Source organism: Solea senegalensis, unplaced genomic scaffold (genome assembly GCF_019176455.1).
Source record: "Solea senegalensis isolate Sse05_10M unplaced genomic scaffold, IFAPA_SoseM_1 scf7180000017240, whole genome shotgun sequence".
Lineage (NCBI taxonomy): Eukaryota > Metazoa > Chordata > Actinopteri > Pleuronectiformes > Soleidae > Solea > Solea senegalensis.
In genome coordinates, this window is record NW_025322299.1 from 177758 (window position 1) to 195725 (window position 17968).

Below are 17968 nucleotides of genomic sequence, written 5' to 3' on the forward strand. Positions count from 1 at the left end.
AGTCTTATATTTTCCCCACCTGAAACTCTAAAACGGATCAAGGCCTGAGAATAAAATACCAAGAATTAATACCAACTGAATGCATGAGGTACACATTTGACTGAATGGAACTACGGCTGATCAAGTGTCTAAAACAAATCAACCACATCTAATTTTTCCAAAGAAAAAATAAATAAATATACATATACACACGCAGTTATAGTTTTCCCCAGGGGTTTGGCAGCCCATTTGGCAAGCAATCATGTAATCTGATGACGTGAGATGTACGGGAGTGAGGGGGTGGGGTGGTGGTTAATTGCCTGTGGAAGCATTTTCTTTAGGAACACATTAAAGAGGTGTTCTGTGACTGTTCTGCAGGCAACGCCGGGGGAGCCTGTGAAAAATGACAGCCTGCCAGGGTGTAAATCACAGTGACTCTGGTGTTCTCTCTTAAGCAGAATATGAGTTGCTGTATGAGAGGCTTTTTTTTTTTTTAACACTGAAAACTCAGCCTCACAGAGTGCATCAATCCATCTGAAGAGCCACAACGTAACAAGGCACCATAGGAACAAAATGTTGCCTTGGACTCCTATTTATATCCCAGTCCACGTCGTTCACATTACAGGAGGACACATATTTCCAGGCTCTGCCACGTCGATTTGCTATGGGAGGAAAAAAGAGTGACAGGCTCCTGTTTTTAGCAGACAAGTGTGATATGCACAGTGACTCCTTCTCTGCTCCTCATAATTAACTCCATAATTGGCGGCGTCACCATAAATGATACAACGGCGAGAGATGAGAGAAGATGGGAGCAAAATTGTTTCACTAAATTAAGAACACTTTCTCTAGACTAAGATGTGAAATCTTTTCTTTTTACAGCAGAAACTACCGGACAACAAAGTGGCTTTTCACTCCGCCCACAATGATTCTATTCTTTTAGGGGCTGAAAATATCTAATTGCAATTTTCCCGCCAAACACAAATCAAGGTTTAGGTCAATATTCATTGTGTAATAGATTCAAAGTTTTACCAAACATTAACACAATTCAAAACTTAAAAAAAGACATTGGCACAGAGGATAGAAGAATCAAAAACAGAGGATTTAATACATAGATTTAATCTATTACTATATACGGATTCTATTCCACTTGCGATTTAGTTCCACTACTTTGCTGTTTAAAAATATCTCCTTTGAGTCACTTTTTACGGGAATAAATACGTCGAGGCGACAGCCTTTTGTGGGAGTAATTGCGTCTTCCAATTTCACAAATTCCACAAGCGGCACAAACACGACGGAGGATCGGAAACCACCTGTCGCCTCATGCATATTTGTCGTTCTGCAACAAATGGTCAGAAAGTGATAAGTGACTCATTATCAAGGACATGGTCCCCGATGTCATTAGCAAAGCTACGACCTTCTAATTTGCAGCAATCGCAAAGGGCAAGATATTATCCACAGTCCACTTTTAAGATATCGACTTGAAGTAATGATTCACACTTAAAATGGCATCCTAAGGTTTTTATAAGAGGAACGTCGAGTGTTGTGTGTTTGCTGCGCGAGGATTTTGGATTTAAATCACCGCAGAAAAACACAGATCATTGAAAGCCGAATCATATTTTGAGAATTTCGACATTGTTTCCGCAAATGAGATCGTGGCGAGGTCCAACTCGGCTGACATAACACAGTGGGCAACTCAAGGCAACACAGCAACGATCAATCTGCCTTTGATGCGGCACTGGCTGCTTTCACAGACACGGATTAGTCGAGATTGGTCCGACACTGACGAAAGGCTTTGAGCTGAAAGAGCGTTTAAGTCCAGGCTCGTCTGGGAAACCGGTCCCTCAAGTATTTGGAGGAATTCTGAGGACATCGTTTGAAGCAAATAATTCCTCTCAAGTGTTTCTGTGGTATTCGTGTCGCTCCACTGTTAAAAAGATAAATAAATAAGCATACTTCTAGGACCATCTTTGCTACAAAACCCACCAGAAGTTGCTTGCGTTTACAATTTTGCACATCTGTTGTGTTTACAGCTGACATTTTTTCTGTCTTTGTTTCCAGGAAAAACAGGTTTCCATTAGCGGTAGGGTTGGAGATCCTGGAGAAACAGGAAGAGCAGGCTTCAGACTTCCCTCCGAAGCTCCGCCTCCACATCACAGGAACGCGCAACAAACAAAAGATTCACGGGCAACTTCCGGTGCTTTTTTTTTTGGATAATTGTTCAAATGACAACGTGATGCCAAAAAACAACAAATACTCTCAAAAGTCCACAAAGACATAAAGTTAACTTACCTGTGCACCACGTCACCAGCTGGACTTTCAGTTGTCACCACCGCTCAAACGCAGCAGCGCTGTTCACTCTGGTCTTGGAGTGTGGTCTTCATCAGCCTTTTTCTTGGCAGTAGCTTTCCCAAAAACTCTTTCTTTTCCGACCGACACCTGTTGTTGGCACCTTTTTCTGTCATAACATTGCTACAACCATTTTGTTGGATTTAGCAAGCTAGCATCAGCCCTGGTGTGATCGTCTGAGCATGCGCGATTAGTGCACAGAGATCCAATTATTTCATTCGGGCCGTTCAATATGATTGGATGTTGTTCTTACAGGCCTTTCAATGCATTAACGAATTGGTTACAATGGGGTTGTGAAGAGGATTTTAAGCAATACAGTACAAAATGCTCACCCACCCCACCTTTAAATTGATGAGCTCTGCCAAACAGAAATGACGCACAAATAAAACTGTAGTAATTTGCTCAGACATGACTGATGAACTGTGCAATCATTGGTTACGGTTGTTTAAACAAATTTGCCACCCCGAGAGAGACCGCATGGAAAAGGTTCGCACAGGAAACGCAGCGCCGCCTCTGTAACTAGGCCTCACATGTTTGCTGCAACGTCTGGAGTCCCTCCTGAAAGTGTGTCATCTAATGTATGCAGCCAGCAGCTCCGTCTCCTAAGCTGTGCTGGGTATTGGGGACGACACAAACTAAACCAACACGGAGAGCGGAGACGGCGTCCCTTTGCTGGTGCTTACGCGTGTGCTCCCATGGTTCCCGTCACTCCCTGGCAACTGACGTCGAAGCACCTCCAGAGACTTGTTTGGCATCATCATTACAGACACATATGAAGTGTGCCACATGTAAAGATGCATAAATACTGGTTTCATCTCTTGTGTTTCACTGGACACATGGGCTGAACGTTGGGACATTTCTTTGCACTGTTTTCACGGGGGATGCAGTGAAAGGCTTGAGGGTGCAGCAGACAGCAGTATCGCCACAGTCCTTCTGCAGCACTGCTACTCGCCAAAAATCTGTACAGACACTTTGAGCAGCGTCTATGCAGATTCCTGTCAAAAATGTCTCCATCACAGCATCCTGTGCAAGACGGAGAATAGCTCGTCTCATGCAGTGACGTCAACGGGGTAAAAATATCCCTCAGTGTTATTATTGGCAGTGAAGCACACACTGGGATTGCACCTTCTGTAGGTCTTTAAAAAACGTGTAGGGTTCATATAAATGGTATCAAAAACAATAGGAGGACACAGGACACTTCATAAAAGGATATGAATGGAATCCAGTGTGGTCATCTTCTGCTGCTTCAAGGTTTGATGACGTGTCAGAGAACATCCTTTTCATACAGTAGTGGCAAGTGACTGTCGTGTCTCTATCATTTGGAACCAGTTTGCCTCTTAACTCTGGCATTAGCAAGGATTTTTGCCCCAAGAACTGCTTTTTCTACTCCTTGGACCATCTCAATAAACCCTGGACCTGCTAAGTGTTGGAGCAGGGAACCAACATGCAGGGCAGTGGGTTCCCCGAGGACCACTATTGAGAAACACTGCCTTAGAGGTTATAGTGCGTGAAAACTCTCAATAGATCAGCATTTCCTGAAAAACTCTGACACCAACACCCGGCACCGAACGATTTTGTATAAATATCTAATTGCAATTGCTGAGGGAATGCTCATTTTTATCATAATTATTCTCATTATTATTCATTTGAATAACGTATTTAAAATGATTACCAATGTGTGATATTTGTGCAGTTCTGTGTGGAAACACGGGTGTTTTCTTCAGTTTGTAGAATATGATATGTAATAGGTTAATTAAATATTAGCTTTTAAAATGCAGTTGAACATGTGTACACAAAAAACTTTTTAGTACCAACCTAACCGATGTACGCCATCTCCGTGCCTTCGGTAGAAAGCGAAGCGCTATTACTATGAAAACAAAAGAGCAGAGCATTGTCACAGATTAACCACCGCCTCATTCATCAGCTGGGAATCTAAATAATCAGACATGGTCGGGGAACCTCTCCATTCTTCTACTCTCATTTCGCCAAAAAGCATCTCGATTCACATCACCGTCACATTCAAATGCACATTGTGAGGACATACAATTGAACATTACAACAGTATTTATGCGTTTCAACGATCATGCCGATATCAGATATAGTCCATTTATTGGATCCACCAATACAAAAATGAGGTTATGTTACATTATTTATTTTCCTCTAACAATACCAGACCACCAGAGTTATCAACACCTGACATTTTCTTGAATTCCAGCATTAATATCTGTGCATTTTTAACAACTTCCGCTGGGATTTGTGACACAGAATTAGGTACAAAACAGCACCGCTCTGTCCTGTCAGAACCCCAAGAATATCAGCGCTCTTTACGACAAAGAGAGACATAAAAGCCCCTTACAACCTGCCAGATATACGACCCCCCTTCTGGCGAATGTGAATTTTATTGCAGCTGCCTGTAGAATATCAAATTAGCATACAATATAATGCCCCCCGTCCCCCGTCCCGTATGTAGGACATGTCTGGAAAAACAGATGGTCACAGTGAACAATAAATAACCTTTTTGTATAATGAGATGGAATATTTTTACTGCCTTCACAGGCTTAAGACGCAAGAAAAAAAAAAATGGAAAAGCTGTCACTTCAAGTTACAAGTGTTTGATGCATAAAGCATGAGCACTGTATTCAAACAGCCATTTCACCTGCTCCTGCTGAAACTCAGCCTCCACGGATGACACGGAGTCCTGAATCATGGAAAGATAATGAAGAGTTCAAGAGTTTGCAGGATTGCCTGGGACTATCAGGACTTTCCCGGACACTCAGTGCATATTATTTACTTCTATTAGGGCCACAATCGAGCTTTGTCCCCACCTGGCCCCTTTTTGGGTTTACAGACAGATGCCACACGCCCCTTCCTATGTAAAGCTGACCATAATCTTCCCTCTCATCTGTTTGTAACCAAGCTTTCCTCTCTCCACAACCGTAAACTGCACGTAATGCCGGCGAAAGCCCAGTGTGGAACTTTGACCTGAGGATTTAATCCATACTGCGACGTGCTTGGAATGTATTTCATGGCTTCGTCCTGCTCAGAGCAGCTCTTTCCCACTGTGATAAAAGTGTAAACCCATGTTCATTGTGAGTGATCAGGTGTTGATGTTATTCACATTACTGTACATTCATCATACATGGCAAAGTAAGGGCTTCCTATTCCACTCTCAATGGTATTTCTCCATCTCACATTTGCCGTATTGTGAGTAATACCTAATTTAGCACGACCACGCCATAACATCAATTCCCAACAGCGGTCCTTTGAGACTCGTGGGTCAATGGCCTCTGAAGGTTAATGGTAACATGGAAACAGAGGTCACGCCTCCACTATCTCCTTCTACTGTTAAAAACTGTACAATCGGTGACTTTAGTTCATAATTCAAACCTCAAAGTGCTCTTCTGAGGAGGATTTGGCTGGAAACTGTCCAAGAGATAAGTCCTCCACTGCACACCTCAAACACAGAGCGAGACAGAATCACAGAGGTGGTGATAAAGAATTGGGAGAGAACCAGAAAATCAATCAGAAAGCCATCTGCCATCCCGGGACTCTGGAGACACCAACAACTGTCTCTTCCTCCGCCGTGTTTCCCCACAGTCCCTCCGCATCGCCTGAGGGACAGTCTCACGAGTGACCACAGCTGGGGACAGAGGAATCTATGCTTGTCCAATTGTGACGAATGGAAACAGAGTCAGAGTGCACAAATCAGTACAACCCACCGAGTGTATACGTTTACTCATGGGAACGCCTCCTCGCTCCTCAGCAGGTGCACATGCGTGTGTGTGTGTACTGTAGATCTCAACTTAAACCCCATTTGTGACAAATAATATTCCCTTCAAGAGCAGTTCTCGTGATTCTGTCACGGTGAAGCGATGTCATACGATTGAATCATGGGCTTTTTACACTAGGCACTTCCAATAGGTTCCACGCAGACGAGGAAGATGAGGGCGAAGACCCAAATCTGTGTTACATCAGACATCAGTGTTTATGCATTTGCACTCGCCAGCGTTGAACGAACATTCACACTGATGCATCACCGGCGGCGAGCGACGCTACGACATGACAGTCCTTCTGTGTCGTCCGCAAAATAAATAATTTAAAACAAAGAGACTTTACACAACATGAATTAAACCCATAAAAAAGTAGCTATAGATCTAAGATGCAATGGCAAAGTACAATATGCTGGATGTTTTTTTTTTTTTTTAAATAACAAATAGTTTGCATAACGCCTGTGATCTAAACATGCACTCAAATGTCCTAAAAAAGTTCTCAAAATACCTTTTGATCTACTTTTCTCCTGACAAACAAAAAAAAAGCACAGGTGAATAAAATAGAATGCAACAAGGCGCTTTGGCGCCCTCTACAGGATAAGATGGAAATAACTGGCGTCATGAAGAAATCACAGTCATGTCTGCCACTAACTCCTAACAGGCTCTGGATGTGATGAGAGAGGTATTAAGTAGTTATTTCAATGAAAGCACACATGTGTCAGAGCTTATCCATGTTGGTCTCATTCTGCAAGAGTTCACCAGCACAGGAGAGTAAAGGAAAAGAAAGTAAATTAGATGAATAAAAGGACTTTCTGTAGCTCATCACCCATTCTCAAACACCCCCTTGATTAGAAACACATTTCATATTCCAGCAGGTTCCTGTCTCCCAGCAACAGCAACCAAGATTTTCTTTTTCCCTACATGTACATTATATTTTCCTATAGATCAGTTAAATCCAGCTGGCAGGAGATTGTGCAAAAGATGAAGTTTGGAAGGGAGCACTTTCGCTTTCCTCCTTTAGGCTCCTTTTCAGAGCAAGGCACGCATTTCCGCAAAAAAAACAACACAGTTCATTGATATCCCACCACAGTGTGTTGGTCCTGAAATGACATCATGTGTACATACATTCGCCGTCAAAGCTTTTATGCTTTCTCCTCAAAGAACCACTTTTGGCGAAGGTTGTCAGAGCACGGCTGGAGCGATGGGGCTCCACTCCCGCTGTCTTTATCCTTGTCTAGTGCGTGAACACACTTCTGGCTCGCCACATGGTACAGAGTCCCGTCCTGAAAACAGCCAGGTGTGACAATATGAACAGAGAAATATAAAATGTGAACATATTAGTCACATCTTAATCCTTTAAACACCTAAGTCTCAAAATGGTTTTTTGCTTACTTGAAACATTAAAAGGGACAGAAAGTGTCCTGTGAGTAAGTGCTTTTGCCCATTTTTCCAGAATAACTTTCAATATCTGGCAGTTATTTACGATTTACTGCATGTTAAAATACTGTATTAACGATTTAAAATGAAGAAAAACAAAAGGTTTTATTCAAAACACTGTAGTATTGTTCAATTTGAACAATATAAAACATATTTTAAGTAACATTTGTTTGAGGTTTTTGTCTCAATGTCCAAAAACAGCCAATGAAATGGAAACTCTGGTGACAGAGACACTGGTTTTCTGGCTTCTTGCAACAGCGCGAGTGAAATTACCGTAATAACCACTTTGACGTCTCAGCTTTTCAGAAAGCGTTGGAATTTTTCCCCATAGCACAAACTGCTATGTACTTACGGTAATGCAAAGTGCACTAGCATGTCGTCTGTGACACACTCGGTGTTAAAGGGTTAACAAGTAGCTGCTACTGTAGCTCTTTATTTTCTATTCCGTCCAGTTTTCGTTAGTTCTCTCCAGTTCCACACCTCCCTCCCTTCATTGTTGAGCTCCCCTGCTCTTCTACGTCCATTCAGTCTTTACCGACTACATTTACATTTAGATGGTGTCTCCGCTGAACACATGCTAAGCGAGTTCAGGCACTGTGTGATGGATACCCAGCTGGATGTTGCTCTGGGATTTACAGTTTAGTATTAGCCGCACTGGTCCTCAACATCTGGAGCTCGGCGCTTGCGAGGAAATGTGCCTGACATGACTCTGTAATATGAAGTCATGTTGAGCATACAGTATATTGCCTCACAAGTTAGTATAAATAAGATTTTGGTCCTAGCAGACACGTCACGATTCAGTTCACAATCAAATATTTATAGAATTGAAGTAAACTAGGGGTCACAAGGGCCACACTTGATAACGTGAAGATTTCCGGGGGCCAATGGTCACTTCAGACAGTAGCATTGACAAACAAATTAATTTTCATTGTCACAATTATCATTTTTTAATTGGAAATGTAACCAAACCTAAGCCACACAGGAGTGAAAAAATGAAAAAAGTATAGTAGTATTATGAGATGAGTGCGTATAGCTGTCTAGACTCAAAACTCCTTACCAGCTGAGCTAAAGGGGGTGCCGTGTGACCAAGGTCGATTTTTTTGTCCAAGTACTTCCTTGGCCATAAATAATACATTATGAAACCAAAGCTGCAGGCCGTCCAAAATCTCACCGAGGGACGTGATTAGCCCACGTGCCAGACTTTAGACATGCCTAAAGTATGTATTTTACATTATATAATTCCCCTGTGTATACAGTGTCTTCCAAATTAATAGATAATATGTACTGCAACAAGCCTATTTAATAGTGAGACACTCAGAAATAATGTATATACTATTTCACCCTGGTCTAGATTGGGTCAAATGATTCCCCTGCCTCCCGATGGCATCAGAAAGTCTTATGTTAGCTGTTATGTTAGTTAAGAGTGGACACAGAAAATTAAACTGAAAATAGACGCATTACCTCTCGGAGGACAAATTTCTGATCAACGGGTACGGGTTGGTTTCGTTTCTTGCACAGCTGGACAGTCAGGTAGGTGCTGATGTTGTCCCCCACAACACATCCACCAGGCTCCCTTGTGCTATATCGGATCTCGCCGTCGGTCGAGTATTCAAAGAACTGTGGGAGGAGACAGCGGTGGCTGAGCTTCAGTGTTCATCTTTTCATGCAACCTGTGTGACTTTTAGTGTAACGTGTAAAATGTAATGTTCCTTTTTATTGAAGTATTATTTGTGAGTAAGTGCTCTTCCTCCTCCTAGAATGGTTCGACACAATCGAGACAATATCCACCACTTTTCCTTTGTCTTTTATCTGTCGAATCCAAACCACTTCACATCTTTTCATAATAATAAATAAAAGTGTTTGTCTTTTGTGTATGTGTTATTGAGAGGGAATAAGACAAGCAGCAAGAGACCTCACACAGACGGTTGCAGGAATAACAGTGGTAACTTTCACAGTGTTTCCTTAGCTACTGTAAATCACGAAGGATAAAAGATAAATCAACAAGGCCAAAATGCAGTATTTTTTTGTGGGCCTAGTCTACAAAGATAAGATCCTTAACTTGATTAATTAATGAATTAAATTCTTGAGGTAAAGTTCAAGTAAAATTGTGCTATGAGAAATTGTTAATTATTATGTACTATAGACATCATACAAGTGCACACTATTCTGGTTGTGTATACTGTTTTGTGATCAGTTTAAAACACCCGCTATTACATGTCAAAGACCAAAGTCCAGTACCTGGTTCTGACCCATGCCGTGACACGGGTAGAGGATGATCTTTTTGCCCACCACAATGTGTTCATCTCCAGGATTGTAGTCAAAGCAGTAGTTGACCTTACCCCGGTTTTTAAGCTATATAAAGGAGCAAAGCAAAAAGCAAAGTCATATCAAAAGAGAGTGTTTTTTTTATACAGAGAGAGAGAGAGAGAGGGAGCGAGCGCTCGCTCACAGTCTTTCAAACAACTGTGAGGTAGAAAGGAAATCAAAGTCAGCATTAATTCATAATTTAACTTGAATCTGACAAAAAAGTGAGGCATTCTCACCATTCCGAACATGCCAGGCCGATCTGATGGAATGTTAATTTCAGGGTATATATTATCCAGAAACCACCTGAAGGTCTTACAGCCTAGTTTCTCTCTAAGCTTTCTCCGCTCTGACACATCTCCAAAGGCCTCCTAGAAAACAAAAATAGCACAAATGATAGTTTCAAGGCAGCAAGTGATGTGATATGGAGCGCATTCATTCATTCATTCATTCATTCATTCATCCATCTTCTACCGCTTTATCCTCCACATGAGGGTCGGCGTACACCCTGGCCAGGTCGTAATATGTATGGAACTAATGAGTGAATGAGTGTCTAAATATATATATATATATATATACATATATATATATATATATATATATATATATATATATATATATATATATATATATATACATATACATATACATATACATATACATACATACATATACATATATATATATATATATATATATATATATATATATATATATATATATATATACACATACATACATACATACACTCTCACACTCTCCTCCTACGGTCAATTTAGAGTGTCCAATTTACCTAATCCCCACATTGCATGTTTTTGGACTGTGGGAGGAGGCCGGAGAACCCGGAGAGAACCCACGCACGGGGAGAACATGCAAACTCCATGCAGAAAGGCCCTTGTTCCAACCGGGGCTCAAACCCGGGTCTATATATATATATATATATATATAAAAAGCTATGTGTACACATACGCTGCAGTGTCAGATGATGAGCTTATTGTGCTGAAATGGTATACAATAGCACCACCTACAGTGCTGTTGACATTATATTGCAATTGACACACAGTAAACCAGTTCTAAATCCTATTCAAAGACTTGTGGATCAAGGTGAGTACACTGCAAAAACACCTTTGCACGGGCACTTTAGACACCAACAGAACAAATAAAGAGCTAGAGAGTGGATCCACTTTGATTCAGGTCGAGGGTGGATGACAGTAACTCTAATTGGGGCCTAATCAGGCCTAATTCAGTGACCAGTAACGGTCACTGAAAAACAAATCTGAGGAAGCAACTAGACGCCAATGTGATATAGCATACATATGTAGTGATGTGCGGATCAATACTGATATAAAGATACCTCAATATAGGCCGCTACCTGAATATAGGCTACTTCCTAGTTTAAAAGAAATAAACGGATCGGTATCGCCAATACCAGCCTGAATTTTACGGATCGGAAAGGAAATCGGTGATATCGAACATCACTAGTACATAGAAGGGCAGAATTCTCAATTAGTAAAGTACCAGGCAGTGGTAAAACCACATAAACAGCTATTTCCAGATTAAAAGAACTACATTATTGTGTAACCAGTTATGTCATGATCTATCAACAACGCAGGTTAGATGGAAGTTAGGTATCTGAAAACAAAGATTATAAAAGACTAAAGATTAATCACCACCTCTGTGGAGGCTTCTGTGTCCTGAGTTTGTGTTGGAGTTAAAAGATTTAACATAGAGAAATGTTGGAAAGGCTACCTGATCTGTGTTTAGAGAGCCTCTCCTCTTAACTACAATGTGACACACTGACTCACATGCAGGCACGCATGCATACAAAGCCAGGGCAACTATGGGATGGCACGACTCTCACCTTGTCAAGGACAGGACAGGTAGGTGACATGGAAAGGTGGTAATCACACGCCGTAACGCCCTGACAGCGCTGCCACCTCGGGTGTCTGCCGCTCATGTATCCCAAGTGTCACCTAATCAGGGGAGCTTTCACGCCACAGCGGGAGTGCCGCGTGTGCTTGTGTAGTTTGTGTTCACTCCATGAATGCAAATGTGTGTCACCGGTGAAATCAAGCCGTCAATCAGTCAGATCGCTGATGTGATGATGCCAGTTACCGAAAATATACTGTTTCACGATGTTCCATAAATACAAAACGCATTCAAGTCATTCAAACATTGACTTGGTAAAGAATCTCTGCAGACTCACCAGTCGTGCGTGGGGGTTTCTATGGTAGTAGATCTCTTTGTATTCATCCATCCAGACCTCAGCCGCTCTCACGCTGTTTGCCAGGGCTTTGTTCCGTGAATACGGGGCCTTGTTGGGGAAAATATGGCCCACGTGGGAGCATGGGTGGACCTCCAGGCTGCCTCCACACTGCCAAATCTAACATCACCAAGAGGATTTGGTTATGACTCATCCATTTCATCAGGCAACACAATGCAGGCCTCTTGTAGTCGAATGGGGTGGCGATAAAACGGTTGGTCGGGTGGGGCTAGTGTAAATATTTTCAACTAATTACATTTTAACTTATGAAGACCAAGGCGCTGTCAAAAACAACAACGTCCCTACACGTGATAAATTCTATAGGTAGAAGAAGGTATATGTGGTCTTATCCACATACAGTTTAATACAAGAAGTCACTCCATGTGAACTGAGAGTGCCTATGAATGAGAAAATAGCAAATCGTAACAAAATGTGTATATATGTGTGTGTGTGTGTGTATATATATATATATATATATATAGATGTATATAAAAAATCAGATTTTGCAACCACCTACAGAATGCTAAGGCATCACAATAAGCAGAACTGACAAATACAGTACATTTGCCAAGGCTGGTCACTTATAAATTTGCCATGATGGTAATTGTTGATTCAAATACAATGGGCAAAACTAGACATAAATCAGACTCTAGCCTTTGAGTCCTTCCCAAAGAAAATTTATATTCAACTTTTTCACAGCAACAAAAGGCCTATTTCACTGGTTCAGCTTTTGACAGCGAATGAGGAAGCCTCATTTATTAAATATAAACCAGATACGACTGCCTTTCCCATGCCGTGCACTGTAGCTTCATGTTAAAGCCACACATCTTTCATGTCCATGTGGAGGCAGTATGTGCTTTGTGTATTTTTGTCACACAGCTGGAGGGTTGGAACATTTACATACACTAAATGAACATCATTTCTTACTCTGAAGGAAAACTCCAGGTTTTCTCCTCCCCACACCTCCATCCCGGTGTCATATGTTCCCAGGTAATGGAAGTAGTTCTTGCTTACAGCAAATAAACCACCTGCCATCGTAGGAGACCTGAGGAGAAAAACATGTTCACACAGTAATTAGCCCTCACGTTCATAAAAGAACACATTTGGATAAGACAGGTGTATTTATCTGTGTGTGGTTTAGTAGCGGTAAGACATCCATCCATCTTCTACTGCTTTATCAGACATATTCTGTAAAATGTCTATACATTTTATATCTCTTTTGTCATCTACTGTGTTTTCTATTTCCATGTCCTGCAAGAAACTTGAGTGGGATAAATAACGTCTGTCTGTCTGTTTCCATCTCTCACTCTATATATCCATCTATTGTAAAGATTTTATTTTATTATTTAACCTTTTTGAAAGCAGGTTATCCCAATTCAAGAGAGACCTGATATGCAGTTAAATAATCACATTACACACCTGATGACATCGGTGGGTGAGTGACGGCGTTTCTGCTCATACTCCGGGACAACATGCCAGGTGAAGACCAGCCGCCAATCAAACCCCCCGATCTGAGGTTCACCCGCGTTGCCTAAATACTGGAGGGTGTTCCATTCGATCACATCGATGACTGGACACACCACAGCTGAAGGCTCCTCTTTGATCCTGGTGAAGGAAGGAGAGAAAAGCTGTTGACAAGGTGGAAGCAGTTTGTAAATCTCAAATGTCTGTGTCTATCTGAGTACAGGGTATATCAAGTCTTCCGTCACTCCTGCACCTGGCTTGTACAGATTTACTCGATGACAGTCTGTCCTCACCACAAGGCAACAATTTGACACAGTTCTTCCCTTTCCTGCTGAGGATTTTCTTACCTGTGGAGCAGCGGCTCTAACCAACCCTCATGACACTCGCAGTGGCAATCCAGGAAAGTCAGCACGTCACCCGTGGTAATGGATGCCCCAAGCAACCGGGCCCGCACCAACCCCTCCCGCTTGGTGGTGCGAATCAAGCGCACCTTCCTCAAACCTGAGATGTACCTTTCCAATGGCTCCTTTAGGTGCTCTTCAGGAAATGACACAAGTAGAAAAAATAATTAACAAGGCAATCCGAGATGGCCAACTTCATCCCAATCACGCAACAAGCCTCTGGCAGCCTCTGTTGGTCATACTGGCAAGTGCAAGGGTGGAAGCATAGACAGACAGTCAGTCAGATGGATAGACAGTGCCACCAAAAACAATACTTCACTCCCACTCCGTGGAGTGAATTGATAATTATTGTATATAGTGCATATAGGCTCTGAGCAAATATGTTTCACAAAACCATGAAGAAAAATAACATGTCAACAAGCACACCCTAAATGTGTCAGCATATAATAGCAGTGGGAGTGGCAGCCGTTGCTTCACTTAACCAAAATACTTTGGAGACACTCCTTATCACAATGGTGTTTGGATATTTCTGTGCATACATACAGAGGACACAAAACATTCTAGTGAAGTCTGTGGATGATTCCCCTGTGATTCTACAACATGCAAATGATCTCCTGTAGCTGGATTCCCTCATGCGTCTCCCCGTGTCTGTACCTCGATCACTGTAGTCGTCCACCAGGACCACCTCTTTCAGCAGGATGTCAGGCGATGTCTCGAGCACACTGTGCACAGTCCTCAGCAGGGTGGACCATGCCTCGTTGTAGAAGGCGATGACAACGGAGGTCGTTGGTAAAGAGCGGTAGTCATACTTCAGGTCATTGCAACTGTAGATGATAATTACAGCTGTTAATTACAAATGAAATACATTTTGGGGCATTTTTCAATTCGATAAATGAGATGCTCTAACCTTTACTATGATTTGTTATTGTGTCTATAAGCCTGTTAATTGTGCTGCTGCCTGACTTGGACAAGATCCTTGTGGAGAAGAGATTTTTAAACTCAGTTCTGCCATAAAAAATGGTTATACAAATATGATAATAAGACCACACAGTTAATTCCTTCTCAGCTTAACTTCAGGGTGATGATTTACTTGTGGTGTGAGAGTTGACACACTCCACCCAGGGGTGTTGTAAGGCAGTGTGGGTGGAGTCGGGGCTCCAGAGAGCGTAATTATGATTGTAAAGTGGTACGCTTTCAAACACAGAGCGATCAAATCCTAACATTAATGCTGTTATGTGCTTGAAGGAAATAAAGTGAATTATACATTTGCTATGTCATCATTTAAGAAAAGCTGGAGAGGAGGAAAAGGGCAGACCGTCGGTTCCTCAGTTTATTAAGCCTATGACACTTGTCGAGCTGCAACTAACGCTTATTCTCATAATCGATTAATCCATCAATTACTTTCTCGATGAATCGATTGGTCCAAAAATATCAGAAAACCTTAAAAAAATGCTGATCGGTGTTCGTCAAAACTGGAAATGATGATGTTCTCAAATGTCTTGTTTTGTCCACAAATGAAAAATGAATAACTTTTAATGATTTCTTTGTTAACCAGAGCAAATAAATGAAGAAAATATTCAAACCGATTATCAAAATAGTTGTCGATTAATTTAGTAATCGAATAAATGTTTCAGCTCTAGACACTTGGTCCTGGCGGTCATCGACTGACTGCCTGTCGACAGCCACCCATAGCACTTGTTGCATATACATTTTTGGCCTCAACAGGAGCCCTGCCAATAGTTGTTAAGCTGATTCATCATGTTGAATCTGTGTCAGCATCTGTCAGTGTGATTAGCAGTTTTAACTCCAGCCATAAATCTGACGAGAAGTTACACATAAATGACTAAGTGTATTCTTAAGCCAAGAGGGCACACAAGACAGAACTCACAGTTCAAACTATTTCAGTTTGATGACTTAACAAAAGTATGCACTGCCTGCCAACTGAGTATTCCAGTTTCTTTAGCAGCATATAGTAGTAGAAAGTATTTAGAAAGTTAACGTTGCCTTTGTGCCCTAGCTATACTTATCTACCTAGACTACAGCACAGCTTTAAGTCTACAAATAAATACAGTTTAGTGTGTGTGTGTGTGTGTGTTTTGGGCCACAAAACTTCTACCAACGTCCCTACTCCACCAGTTACTTACAGTGGGTTCCAGATGACAGGCACCCTGCGGTGAAGCGAGATTTTGTCACTGACGTACACGTTAACCTTGTGCTTTTCGATGCTTTCCTCCTCTTTCTTTTTCTCCTCGCCCGTCAGGTGCAGTTTGACCGCTCTCCCCATCTCACCCAGGGCATTTAAATCCAGGGGGGGCTTCTCGTAGACGGGCTTCTTCAGCAGTTCATTCCCCCCCGCCACCACCACCTCCTCCTTGTCCACCTCCCTCTCCCTCTCCCTCTCAGGGGACCCCCGTCGACTAGCCGCGTTCAAGTCCTCGGAGTTGTGTCTAAAAAATATCAGATATCCCAGCAAAGTGGCACCAAAGAGGAAGAAAAGTAACCTGGGTCGAGTCCTCCTTCCGCATGCTGCCATCGTGTCGCTTCCTGCCTTGGAGTAAAGCTGGGTCGAGGTTTCATGCCACGAATAACTGCTTCACTTCCTCCGTTGCTTGTGTCCCCTTTCCAGTTTAACAGCCTTGTCACGTCCTCGTGAAGCCGGCAACGACTCGAAAGTTATCACGCCTACTTTCACTTTAATCCACTTTTAACGAGGCTTTGATCTGAGGTGAGTGTCAGGTCAGTTGGAGAATTGTTCTTCAAAATGTTATTTCGATAGACTTTGGAGCAGCAACACTGGAGCACACTCCTCCTTCTCCTCCTCCTCCTCCTACTTCTGCTCCTCTTCTTCTTCTTCAGCGACGTCGTGGAGAAGTGTGAACGGATTAGCAAACTCGGATTATAAATGATCTCCTCGGATGAGCTTGCTACGTTTAAACCTGTGGCCTCCCTCGACTCAAAACACATCTAGGTCAAATCAAAAGATACAGACTGTGCACACAGAACACACAAAACAGGCCTCGAAACAGACTTCAAATTTAGTTTGTGTGTTTTTAAGTAATAATATTTCCTGTCACGCGCAGCCTCCTGACACATAGAAGTCGGTGAAGTTTTTTAGTCCACGGTCAAGCTGGACTGAGGGAGGACAGTTCTGTTTCCGGTGCATAAAGTAAACAAAGTAAAAAATCTGTGCGGGTCAAACAAAATAAAATAAAGCAACTCTTTTTCCCCTGAATTCTGTTGTTTGCAGTTGGGGCACAAACGTGTCATGTGTTCGGGGCTTTTTAGTCAATGAGCATCATGAGCATGTCTGCTGTAGTGTGACGTAAGTGACGTCACACGTCAAAAGAGCAGTTTTGTCTTTTTTCTTTGTAGTCGTGTGGAACCCCCTCCAGTAGATGGCGCCCTAGGCAACTGCCTGTGTGGTCTCAAAAGGGATACTTGAATAAAAGTCCAAGTAAGTTGAAGTCACTTTTTATGATATTACTGAAGTAAAAGTATATATGACGTTTACTGTCTTAAGTATTAAAAGTAATTTTCTGATATAAAATGTACTTACATTTTAGAAGTAAAACACATTTTAAAAGCAAGACACATAACCCCATGTTTAAGCATGTGAATGGGTGAACGGCAAAACTGTAGTGTAAAGCAGACTAGAAAATCTCTATATAAATACAGACTATACTCTTCTGATTTTATTTGGTAATAACAAAGATAGTTTGAGGAAATGTAGTAAGGAATAAAAGGAAAAGTTGTAAAAATATTGACAGGCTTGGGTGCCTTGCTCAGGGACTCCTCCCAGTTACATACCCAACACCTTTCCCTTTGGGCTTGCCAACACCTTGTTTGCACACTAAATCAGTTCACTTCTGTGTACATTTACACGTTCATGGCGCTCCTTTGTTACTCTCTTCCTTTGAACTTATTAAATAAATCAAAATGCACGAGTTTGTCATTATTGCGCACACAGAAGCTGTGAATTTGACCACTGCATTTCACCATTACTG

At 41.9% G+C, this 17968-nt stretch overlaps 1 protein-coding gene across 1 annotated transcript; it reads right to left on the reverse strand.

Moving 5' to 3' along the window:
* Window positions 1–4417: 4417 nt before the first annotated feature.
* On the reverse strand, window positions 4418–17234 carry galnt12 (UDP-N-acetyl-alpha-D-galactosamine:polypeptide N-acetylgalactosaminyltransferase 12). Its single transcript, XM_044018463.1, has 10 exons — window positions 16109–17234; window positions 14619–14788; window positions 13911–14100; window positions 13519–13704; window positions 13027–13144; window positions 12043–12219; window positions 10076–10207; window positions 9771–9884; window positions 8994–9149; window positions 4418–7378 (listed from the first exon to the last, which is right to left on the reverse strand). The coding sequence occupies exons 1-10, from the start codon at window positions 16495–16497 to the stop codon at window positions 7238–7240; spliced, it is 1773 nt and encodes a 590-aa protein (XP_043874398.1). The 5' UTR covers window positions 16498–17234; the 3' UTR covers window positions 4418–7237.
* Between the last annotated feature and the right edge of the window lie 734 nt (window positions 17235–17968).